Source organism: Trachymyrmex septentrionalis, unplaced genomic scaffold (genome assembly GCF_001594115.1).
Source record: "Trachymyrmex septentrionalis isolate Tsep2-gDNA-1 unplaced genomic scaffold, Tsep1.0 scaffold53, whole genome shotgun sequence".
Classification (NCBI taxonomy): Eukaryota; Metazoa; Arthropoda; class Insecta; order Hymenoptera; family Formicidae; genus Trachymyrmex; species Trachymyrmex septentrionalis.
Genome location: NW_017305705.1, coordinates 1,531,595 through 1,543,987, shown reverse-complemented (window position 1 = coordinate 1,543,987; position 12,393 = coordinate 1,531,595). Strand labels below are relative to the sequence as shown.

General features: G+C 33.3%; 2 protein-coding genes across 7 annotated transcripts in view; one reads left to right on the top strand and one right to left on the bottom strand.

The window, feature by feature from the left end:
• LOC108752011 (myeloid leukemia factor) overlaps positions 1 to 6,538 on the top strand; it is a 7,204-nt gene extending 666 nt beyond the window's left edge. The window contains exons 2-7 of one of the 6 annotated variants that reach the window (XM_018492581.1): positions 1,026 to 1,191; positions 1,306 to 1,588; positions 1,682 to 1,832; positions 3,948 to 4,004; positions 4,783 to 4,842; positions 5,898 to 5,976. In XM_018492581.1, coding sequence (XP_018348083.1) covers positions 1,026 to 1,191; positions 1,306 to 1,588; positions 1,682 to 1,832; positions 3,948 to 4,004; positions 4,783 to 4,801 — 676 coding nt within the window. In that variant the 3' untranslated portion in view covers positions 4,802 to 4,842; positions 5,898 to 5,976. Of the gene's footprint in view, positions 1 to 1,025; positions 1,192 to 1,305; positions 1,589 to 1,681; positions 1,833 to 3,911; positions 4,005 to 4,782; positions 4,847 to 5,897 lie in introns of all 6 variants that reach the window. The other 5 variants (XM_018492578.1, XM_018492579.1, XM_018492576.1 and 2 more) reach the window with 5 other exon arrangements.
• Positions 6,539 to 7,505: 967 nt separating this feature from the next.
• LOC108751881 overlaps positions 7,506 to 12,393 on the bottom strand; it is a 5,148-nt gene continuing 260 nt past the window's right edge. The window contains exons 2-6 of the mRNA XM_018492356.1: positions 12,314 to 12,330; positions 8,974 to 9,185; positions 8,708 to 8,897; positions 7,889 to 8,443; positions 7,506 to 7,793 (exon numbers count right to left, since the gene is read on the bottom strand). Of these exons, the coding sequence (XP_018347858.1) occupies positions 7,614 to 7,793; positions 7,889 to 8,443; positions 8,708 to 8,897; positions 8,974 to 9,185; positions 12,314 to 12,330 (1,154 nt within the window). The 3' untranslated portion in view covers positions 7,506 to 7,613. The remainder of the gene's footprint in view (positions 7,794 to 7,888; positions 8,444 to 8,707; positions 8,898 to 8,973; positions 9,186 to 12,313; positions 12,331 to 12,393) is intronic.

Genomic DNA, 12,393 nt, shown 5'->3' with positions numbered 1-12,393 from the left:
AAATTACTGAAAAAATATATTATAATGTTATGTATTATTAATTATTTATAACTATTATAGGATAAGGTATTACAATTTCGAATATGTATAATTCTAAAAAATAAAAGTATCTAATTTTCAAAGGTTCAAGTTTGATAATTCTGTCATTGTACTTATAGAGGATGTTGAAGAATACTAAACAGAAAATAAAAATTGGATTTTAATTTGGAGAATTGAATTTTAGTTTATTTGAAATTGTACCATGTTCAAAATTGTATCTGACCTTAAATATAATTAATGTTATTAAAATAAATTTCTATAGTGATTGATTCATATATCATGTTTATTTTCTTTTATCGTAGTGTCCAACAATCCTTGAATATCTTTGGATTCTAGAATTATACTAGAATTTTATGTACTCTGGAAAATTTCATAAAAATTTCTGAAATTTCATGGTTGACCTAGAATTTATCATTCTTTTATTCCAAAAAAATTAGAGCGTAAAAATATAAAGAAATTTAAAAAAGTTGCGTTTGGGTATAAGTTCTTTCTTAAATAAGTTACCAATAGAAAATTGGAATTTAATGTCTAAAATAGAATAGAACATAGAAAAAAAATCTTTTGTGACAGAATGTTTGTTTGATATTATTCATAAAGCAACAAATAATATTATTTCAAATTTGTTAGCGTTTTAATTTATATAAAATCATAACTTGAATACACAGCATACAATATTTCACAAATCGATGAAAATCAATTAAGGCTCCTGAATAGTCATTCTTCAGTTATATATCACGATTCAATATGAAGTGAGTACTTGGAAGCTTTAAATAATAAAAATTAATCAATGGATAAATTCTGGAAAAATCAGGATTTTTACCTGAAATATCATGGAATTATTCTCGAATTGATTAGCTAGATTTCATTGGACACCATATTTATATTTCTTTCTTAATGTGTCTTAAGAAAATTATTATACACACATATGCAAATTCAGAAATTTGAAAATGAGAATATATGAATTATGGATTGTTATTTATGATCAGGTCGCCCATGCATACTATGAGGCAAATGAACTCCATGATGAACTCTATGTTCTCTGATCCATTCGAGATAATGGGACAAAATGCACTTGTGCCACGTTATGGTAGAGGATTTAATGATTTGCCAGTTTCCCTCTTTGATCCTCATTTTGGAAGATCATTTGATTTTGTAAGTATAATTGAAGATAGTTTTAATGTAGTTATATTATTAATAATAATTATTATTAATGGTCTAAAATTATCATTACAAATACATTTAACTTTAACACAAATTAATGTATAGAACAACATGGCAAGTAATGGAAACTGTCATTCATTCATGAGCCAATCAGTAATGACTATGTCCAGTGGTCCTGATGGTCGGCCACAAGTTTATCAGGAGACTATGTCTACAAGAATGGCACCTGGTGGCATAAAAGAGACTAAAAAGACAGTAAGCGATTCTCGTACTGGAACCAGAAAAATGGCTATTGGTCATCACATTGGTGAGAGGGCACATATCCTCGAAAAAGAGCGAAATCCGCAAGGTGAAGAAGAACGACAGGAGTTTATTAATCTTGACGAAGGTGATTCTTTTTCTGCCTTAAAAATTTAATTTGGCATATAAAGGAAAATCTTTTTTTTTCTATATAAATTGTTTGTTTTTATATCTATTATAGAAGAAGCAGACAATTTCAATCGCGAGTGGGAAACACGTACGCGTCGTGTTGCTGGTGCAATTGGTGATACAAATTTGGCTAGTAATGTCAGAGCTAATCATCCAGCTCCGAAACAGTTAGCTTTACCATCTACCACGGATGTACCAACAAGGTCAGTATCTTAGAGAACAGAATGGTTAAAATATATACATTCTCAAGTAAAATCTTGTTCAAGGTAGGAGTATATAAATGTTAATTTTATATTGCATTGGTAAATTATAAAATTGCATGATACCTGTAATAATACATTTCATAATATAATTTTTCACTTTCTTCACATTTACACTTTTCAAATCTTTTATTTAATTACTTTTCACAATTTCATATGTAGTGTTATATTATCACAATCCAAAGAAAAAAAAGAAGTAGGATAGAGCGAGGCTAATTCCGTCAGTTCAAGTACTTGTTAACAGTTTCATATTACTTTAAAGTAATACGAAAATTTACAATAACAGTATTTCTTTGTAGTGATGTCCTTATACATTATATAATCATGATTACACCTTGAGAGCACAATCTTTAACCTATCAATATGTATTAGTCAGAAACATATGCATTATTGGGAGAAGTGGACGAAAAAGCCCCACTCTTAACCTTAATATATAACGAAATATGTAAATAATTTTTTATATAAATTAATATAAATTATATGTACATATTTATTAAATTAAATTAATCTGAGTGCAAATATTAATTGGATATTCTATGAAGTATTTTTAGTAAATATTGTACAAGTTATTTTAATATTAAATTTTAAACTTTATTAAATTTTGGTCATTATTTTATTTGTTAATAAAATTAACAAATTATTAACTTTAATAATAGTTAAAAACATTGACAAATTTTATATTTGCACAGCAGATATATGAACTGGATATAAACTCACCAGAAAATAATAATGGAAATACGAGATTTCATCATGTGTGGCTATACTTTTTATTATATGTATTACGTATTCTCATTCTTTTTTTCTGTATGTAGTTTTGAAATATATGCATGTTTGCTTTTCAATATATATTGTTATGAAAGTATGTATATTTATTGTTTATATATAGTAAAATCTATTTTTATAATTTTTGATGTATATACTTTACTATAAGTGCCCGCTAAAAGTCCTGGGCCATCTGAATAATTTCTGAATGGTTCGAGATAGGGATACAATAGGATTGTAAAATCTATCATCGAATCTCAAAAACACCCATCTTAACATTCTCGGGGAGAAGGGGGGGGGGTGGAGAAAGAGGCCTGAAAATCTTAAGTGGCATGTGGGATCGAGTGAACGCTCGTTTGAAAGACCGAGATCTCTACGATTTTTTTTCGCAGAGTTATGATCATTTGAACATTGTTATTCAGAAGAAAGAGTTACATCTCTTGTGTATGTGCGTGCACTCATCTTGGTTCGTCTTTAATTGAATCGGTTTTTCAGAAATAGTTGATTTTGAAATTCGATGACGGTAGTCAGATAAGTGGCATTGAATAATTCGATTCAATGAAAGATAAGCGAAGATGAGCGCACGCTCTCGCATACACATGCACACAGAAGATGTAACTCTTTCTTCTGAATAACAATGTTCAAATGATCATAACTCTGAAGAAAAAAATCATAGAGACTTTGGTCAGTCCGCGTTATTCTCGAAAAGTCCTTTCAGACGAGTCTTCATTCGAGCCCACATGCCGTTTAAGATTTTCAGGCCTCTTTTTCCCCCATCTCCCCGGGAATGTCAAGGTGAGTGTTTTTGAGGTTCAATGATAGATTTTATGATCCTGTAAATTTCAATCTTATATCTCGATCCATTCAGAAATTATTCAGGTGGCCCGGGACTTTTGGCAGGCACTGTATATTTTATTATATGTATACATATGGAAAATTTGTAGAAATCAGATTTAATAATAAGAAAAGGAAGAATGATATTATATTTGAATAAATTCAGAGTTTATATATATATATATAATGTAATTCTCTTCTTTTATTGCAAATAAAAGAAATATTAGCTCATTATTTATATGTAGAATGATTTAAATTTATAAAATGTTTTTTTTTTTACAGGTATCATTTTATTCTTTATAGCATCACTTTATTCTCTATTATTTTATTCTTTCATTCTTATGTATTCTGTTATTTGCTTCTTTGCTGGAATATTTTTCTTCTTTCTTTTATTTACATTGCTCTTGTTGTCCTGTGCTTTTGTAGTCGAAATTCTAATAGAAGACGGTTTCCTTCTGCTAGACGTGCTGTAAGGTCCTTAAATCCTTTGAAAGTAAAAAGTACGCCTTCCTCTTCAAGGTAAGTTCAATTTCTGTCAACTATATCAAAGATAAAACTTAAAACTTATAACTTATATATAAAAATTTATGCCTAAGTAAAATAAATCGAGATTTCTATCGTTTGTGTATGTAATAAGTGTAATGAGTATAGATGATTTCATAATTTATCACAGCTTCAAATATGCTATTTCATATCTGTATACGTACATATCTAACATTTTTTTTTCACAAAAAAAGAAGAATGCATTGCAGTGCTTAGATAGACAGATAGTAAATTGAAATAATAACGCTCAGTCTCTAATATTTACATTTCGCAATTATTATCAAGTAATATTTCTTTTACAATCGAGTTTTATGCTAATGTAATATTATAAAAAGCATAATACTTGAAAACCGATATTCATAGTTTAAGACTGTTTGTCAATCTTAAGATGTCAAATCAATCATAAAATTGTATTAGCATTTTAAGATATTACTTAAGACAGTCTTGAAATAAGAACATCAATGAATATCGGCGTAAGACATTTTTTAAGAATATTATTCTTATACTCTATTGCATTACCTTAAGGATGTAATTTTCGTTGAGATGTTTATTGTTACAATGCAAAATTATGATTATTTAATGTCATCATTTTTTAAACATTAGTTTATGGCGCATTTTATTCTTTAGGTGGTATCAATATTATCAATGTTATAGCCTTAATTGTATTTAAATTAAGATGTGAAACACGTAATTCATAATACAGCGAATCTACTAAGATTGATACAGAATATACCGTCTTGTGTGTGTATTGCAGGTACAGCCGCAAATATTAATAAGTTAAAAGCATAGTATACACCACTGACGCTTATGCAACGTAAGTACGTTGCGCTTCACTCTTATTTCTTTTCCTTTATTTTATTCTAATTTCAGTATTAATTTGTAATTACAAGCACTTATATTTAACATGGTTCGAATAGTAATATTTTTTATATCTATCTCGATATTAGAAAGTGTGAAAGTGTATATTATATACTTGGAATGAGAGCAATCGATTTAATTCTATCATGTTAGAATAAAAAGAAATAATATTACGTTTTTTTATGCTTAAATTACAGAATGAGAGTACTGTCCCATGACAGTTGGAATTTCGGAAAACAGAATCTCGGAAAAGTAATACAATCAATCAGAATTATTTGTTAGTAGAAATACGCTAAAAATGATTGTGATTGGTCGTATTACTTTTCCGAAATTCCGACTTTTATGGGGAAGCACCCTGATTCCAATTTAATTACAATATCTACATATACTCAATCCTAGTTGATATTAATATATTAGGGGCCTACTCTGCAATTCTTAACGATTGTAGAGTTACAGTCGTTAAGAGTTACAGGCTAAGTCTCTAAATATTAGTACCTGTATACAGGTATATTAGGTATAGTAGCTGTATATTAGAATTGTATTAGGTTTTTATGTATCAGTTATATATATATAATTTAATATTATAATTATGATATAATTTATTATTTCAACAGTTTCGATCGTAATACATATAAATTTAATATCTGTATATATCTGCTTATATATATATATATATACACACACACACACACACACACACACACACACACACACATTTTTAATACGTTAATTTTTTTTATATACTTACATGGGCTTATATACATATTCTTTTTATTTTCGAGAAGTGCAGTTTTTGCAAGGAACACGCTACAGCAATTTCACACTATTATAGAACAAGCATGAATCGCTTACTTGCTTATATTTTTTTTGTTTTTTTTTTCTTGCATCTAAACGTTGCACAATTTTGCAATAATTTTATCATATTGGAATCTTCATGCGCTTCAATTTCTTCGGACTCGTGTCTTTCTAATTATTATGTTATGCAAAATATATGTTGATTTATGCTTGCAGCTTCAAGTCTCCAGAACCCGCAACATCTTCGAAAACCGAAGCGTCATCGACGTCGCCGTATACATCAGGATCTCGAAAACGCGAACATAAGCCAGATAGACAAGTTAGTAATAAGCGTCACGCTGCTCCTGCTAGTGACAACTAGAGTATCTTCAATTATTATCCGTAAATGTACTTTACTGAACTTTACTCTATACCTAGTACGGAACCTCATATAACGAGGTTTACTTTAAACAGTCTAGAAATATATTTTCATTCATAACGTTGATGTTTCAAAAAAAGTTTGCGATTATTTTTTCTAAAAATTATCTTGTTCACTTGCAAGAAATATTATAATTTATATAGCTATGTAAACTAAGTGCTCAGTGAAGTTCAGAGTAACGTTCTTTTTTTCTTTGATATACGAATATTTATTTAAGTAGATCGGTAGAATCTCAGTTATGCGTTGAAAATACGAAGGAAATAAATAGAAGCGTTTAAGATATAGCTCAGATTTTACCATTAATTAAAGATGTCTACAAGTTTCCATATCTTATTTTCATATATACTCTATCTTTTAAAATATAATCGAAAATGTGTCACGTACATTGATAGGTAATGAATTTCTGTTAGTTTCATTATTGTACAATTAAATATATTAAAAAGTATAAAGGGAATAATAAATTTGTTTTAAATGTATTTTTTAGACCTTGCATGTTTTATTTAATTAATTTTCTCTTTAAACTTGCATCGATGAAAGATATCTGTAACTTTAAAGTAGGGTTTTTTTTTAAGGTGAGGTATTCTATCAATACATTATTTTTCCGGTCAAACAATTTATTCAAATAAAGTCAAAGTGTATAATTGAAAGATACACATTACATTATTCTAAAGAAGAAACGACATGCAGTGCGAACGCACGCATGCGACAGAATAAAACAAGAACAGTTCCCTTGTACCAATATAATTTTAGTGCAGTTCTTTTTCTACATAAATAGTAATCTATTAACTGCATTAGTGCCAATATTGTTCAATGAAAATATTATCACACCGATCTATTATATTACCATAGAACCCAAAAGCTTACATGTTCAAAACTAAAATCTAAGATGCAAAATAATATTTAAAAACTTTTTAGTTATAACAATAAAATGATTTTCACTTCGCGTTGCATTCTACATAAAAAAAGCGAATATACAAAATTGTCATTTGTATCATTTAAAATTATACGTATTTGTGTTGATCATACTGTTTGATCGTATCTGTTAATGTTTTCATTGAATTACATATGCAAAATAATATTGGAATTGTCGAAAACATTTTACAAGTCTTATTATAAAGCGACGCTTTGCTATAAAAGCTGAATCATGCATTTTGAGTAAATCATTTAGAATTGATGATCAATACTTATATGAATAAAAAATTAATTGACACAAAAGTATGATTGTACTTTTGCGGCACACAATTATTCAAATCATTTTTACATTAAGCTTTATAATTTATCTCATTATTCCATGTACAAAAGTTCTGTAACTGAAAAATGAAGAGCTTGCAAGATTGCATGACTCGTCTTATATATATTGTAGCGTCGTAATAAAGCATGATTAAAACAAATAAAAGAACGAATAAGCTATGAGAGATAATAAAAGAGAAAGAACGTAAGAGGAAAGCGGGCAAAAGAAATAATAAAACGTGATGTTGTGTCGACGCTCCATTGGTTGGAGTGACTTCTGTTTGTTAATTATCCTCTGCTAAGGTGTTAATTCTTGCATTGATAGCCAATAGCTGTGCCAAAAATGACGAATCATTCATGATAGTGGCTAAAGCAGAGAGGATATCTTGCAGGATATCTTGCGAAATATTGAGTTGTCGAGCACATTCCGCTATCATCTCCATTTCCTCGGTATCAGGACTTATCTGTAACGAATATTTTTATTGTAAATTTCAAGATATCCTCAAAGACATTTTTGAATTTAATCTCAAGATTAATATCAAGAAGTATATTTGTATACCTTACGCGAACCGTGGAACTTATTGAATGCCATCTTGACTCTCTTCTTCCCGTTACCAGTCTGGTAGAAAATTGTGAAGGTCTGTGTGTTGTTCATATCTAGTATAACGGGGAAATATATGCCGGCGGTGACGTGACCTTTAGTATCTCTGGCAAGGAGACTTCTCTGGTTATAAACCAAATTTCTCCGTTCTGTAACGTCAATGGCAGTTAAATATGGCCTTGCCACATAAATGAGAGCTACTTGCACCCCCTCCAAGGCACCAGGTCGAGTTTTTATCTCGTGCCACTCGACATAATCAGGATCGTCGGCACACAGACAGTAGTTGTACTCTTTCTTACAAGTCGGTTCATCGGATTGCGTGAACCAGCCCGTATGAGGGTATAACTTATCGGCCATCACAGTGATAACGCGTGCTACATGGTAACCAGGATCGAGTAGCATGACGCCGCGACGTCCGCCAATCTCGATTTTCAGGCACACTAGTACATGCTCCTTTTCGCCGCTGTCTGCCGCTGGTGGACCGCCAACATAACCGGCGATATCACCAATCGTCTGTAAAAAAAAAACCTTAATTTTTCTCGTAAATATTAGCAATTTAAACATATTAAATCTGGTCTTTTTACTGTTTTTCTGTTTTACATTAGAGAAAAGATGAATCATACAAGAAGTTCAACTACAAAGGCAGACCAGACAAGTTTCAAATAATGGTTGACAAAAGAATTGTTTTTCCAAGAGCTATTGAATATCATATATTGAATAGTACAACTATATGTATATCATTATTGTTTTAAAATAAGAACGAAAAACATTTCTTACTTCTTCACAAGATACTAAATAGAGGCCACTTGCTATTCCTGGGAATCGCTTGTTCAATCCTGTTAATCGATGTAATAATTCAAATCCAAGACCGACGCAAGTATGGTGTTCATGTGTTATCAGTGGCTGATATTTCCGGTAGAATCGATCCAGCGCACTTTCTCCACTTGCAGTGTAGTCCCTGTAGAACCTGTACAATCGATATTGCGATTTATTATTTGCAAAGTACGAGAATAATGATAAAATGAGAAATTGTATCCACATACCTGAGGAAATTGCCAATAGTGTCATAGCGATGCTCACGCAATAAGCGTTGCGTTTCAAGTTCAACGCTGCCTGCTAATTCCTCATACTGTTCGACCGTGGAGACGGTCAGGGCTGGTGACTCGTAATGGGCCCAAACCGGCAGGGGTAGCGGAACACCCCTGATCCAGGGCCCGCGTGCCTGCCCCTGTGGCTGGCACCATATCTCTGCCGTCTCGAGTCAACTCGGCCATTCGCTGCCCCAGCGGCCAACCGTTGGCACAAAGCCATGCTCGTCCCTGCAGCTGCTTATTGGCTCTACAGGGCTCTCTCCGTGTTTTATACTCTTCTCTCGCTCTGCATTCACAAACATACAAAATCTTTTATTCCTTATAAAAAAATAAAAAGTAGAGATTAATTATTTCCCTGAACGGTCCGCGATACTCTAAAGAATTACTTTTCGGCAACAAATTGCAATGTATCATTTCAAATGAATCTTTTACTTCATAATCTCTATATGTATTCAAAGTGAAATGGAAAGAGATCTTTATACTGGAGGAAGAAAAAAATAGAGTAGGAAGCCCAACAAAAGCGAAAATTGAATTTAGAAAATTGAAAAAAAAAAAAAGATCTTTTTGAATTATATAATGATTATATAAGAATAATCTCGTATATCCATTTAAAATAATACTCTTCGGACACCATGAGCTCCAATTGCGACGCAACGCTACCGCGACGACGTTACTCCTCTCTCGCGGCTCTCGCGCGCGGACAAACGATCTCGGGGATGCGTCCGCGATTACCGTAAGTCCACTGCTATTTGAGCACACGGATGAGCACGGTGCCGTAAGACAAGATCTGCGAGATGAGTCTGGAGAAGCGGATCGGATTTGTCATCGGCACGGTATCCAACATGGCGGTGTTGTACGCTTGTTAGAGGACGCGCGTGGCGAATCAATACACGACCAAATAGATACGTAGCGCGTGCCACGTGTCTACTCGTCACGACCTTCGCTGTGACACTTTGTCACCAGCTGGGAAATTCGCGGGATCCCGTTCGCGAATCTCTCGTGCGGAAGCGAGAGAAAGGGAGCGAGGAAAAGGCGGACGCCCGTCACATCCGCGGGATTTCCGCCGCGGAAAGACTCGATTCACGCGGAACGAAGCCTCCAGAAGCCTCTCGAAAGGGGGACGACCGTCGAGATCTATCGGTCGAGCCGTCGTCGAAGGCCGACCGACGGAAACGCGAGGGGACATCGGAATTCAGGCGGAATTTTCCCCCAGCGGTGGACCCTTTCAGCCTCGAGGGAGACTCGCTTGGAGTGGTCTGGAGAATAATATTGTCATCGCTATTTACATTCGCTAACGCTCCGTTCGCGCGCCGTTATCCGCGCGCGGTGAGCACGAGTGGTCAGCGGATATTACGAGCGAGAGTCATCGATGACTCACGAGGGGGAGGCACAATGACTTCGAGGGAAAAGGGCGTGTGATGATAATCCACGCGAACGGTTATGCGGAGGAAAGGAGGAAGTGTTTTTCTCTCTGTCGCAAAAATCACGAATCGTTCCCACATACAGTGAAAGATCTCGAAAAAAAAAAAAAAATAAATAAATAAATACAAATGAAAGGAAACATGATGGAACGCTGAAATCTCGATAATACTCGAGCGGGATCAAGCGAGCGTTCCTCTGATCGAATGACGCCTCGCACTTACCCATACAACGAGCGCACCAAACAAATAAAAACTTTCTCTCCGCGCGAGCTTTGTTCGGAAACTCACGTGTCCGAACTTCAAGTAGAACTGAGAGGTGGGACGCGAGCGTAGGGTTATATACGTTCAGTTGCCCCTTCCCGCTCTACCGTCTAACCGTTCTTTCGGTCGTCATCCCTCCTCCGCCTCTCCCCGCGCGTCATACTTCATACTTATATGCGTTTCTCCACGTGATCGCGATATACCGTCATTCTTGACCGAAGTTCTCTCTAATGCAACGGCTACGCGAGGATGTAATTATCTCGCGCCTGATAACGTGCTCAAGGCCTTCCGTTTCTCTTTTTCGCTCGTTTCCTTTTTTCTGTATTTCTCGCATTACTTCGCATTTCGTTTTTATTCGCAAAATCATTCGCGGAATAGGTACTATATTGAAAACGTTCCAGGAGATGGGGATTAAGTTTAGGGATTATATTCAGGCGTAATATACAATATATGATATATCATTTATCCTTGTTTAACATTCGGTGAACAACAAGGATAAATGGTGCATCATGTACGTGAAACGGAATTATCCTAGAAGCTTAAGAGAGCAGAAAGAAAAGGAAGCGAATTTTCCAATTAAACGTCTATCAGCTGAAACGCCAGCGGCGGTGATTATAATTTTATTTGAATTCGAAATTATCTTTGAATATTAAAAAATAATTGTATTAAATCCAGTATCACTTTTCTATTAATTATGTTTATAAATTTCATAGATAACGACAGATCTCGATGAAGTCGTGATACAACAAACAAGATTAAGATTTTAAATAGCAAGCTTGTTTATCGCTTAATTATAATTTATACTTGTCTACTGCTGTAGTAGAAACTCAGATGGCCCGTTTTTATGCTTCTTTTATTATTAAAATTTAAGATTAATATTAATTTATCGTATGAGAAATTTTTCAGGCATGTTAATTGGCTGCAGGACAGAAAAGTTTTTTGCGCGTATCTCTCTAAATTTTTCTTCTACTTTGTACCTTAGTTTTAGAACGTATGTAGACTCTAAAGATGACGTATGTAGACTCTAGAGATTTATAATAAGTTCTAATCTAATGAATTGAGCTCCTACGTTCAGCCTATAAATGGCAGTTATTGCAAGATTTTCCATTTTTAGGTTCAAAAGAAGTTTTCTAAATAGAAGTTATTAAGTAATATTAAAAGAGATCCTATTTGATTGTACAAGTATCAAAATAGATTTATAATTTAATTGAAATTGAAAGAGGTTCAAAGTAGGACTAAAATTTCGTTTCGCCTATAGCCAATCAATATATAGGCTTGAAAGTCATATGACAATTAAATGTAATACCAGCTTAATAGCGAATTCAATTGGATGAATTCAGTGCACTGTAATGATGTATATATATATATATGTGTATTGGCTGCGTTTCGCAGAGAAAGTAGTTCCGCAACTGTTGTAAAATTCTTCAATATGATTAATTTGTATACATTAGATCAGGCCTGTCCAATTTGAGCTCCAGAGCCAAAACGCAAAGCCATCGACGCAAAAAAATTCAATGTAAGATTTCGGGGACTATAAAGTGTTGATTGACGCAGTGACATTTATCAACTTTACAGTCTCCGAAAACTTACCCATATTGCCCACTACTTACCCATCTGCTGAATACAGCTATTATAAAGTCATCATATACAAATAGTATAAAGAGATGTCAATATGAATATTAAATTATAT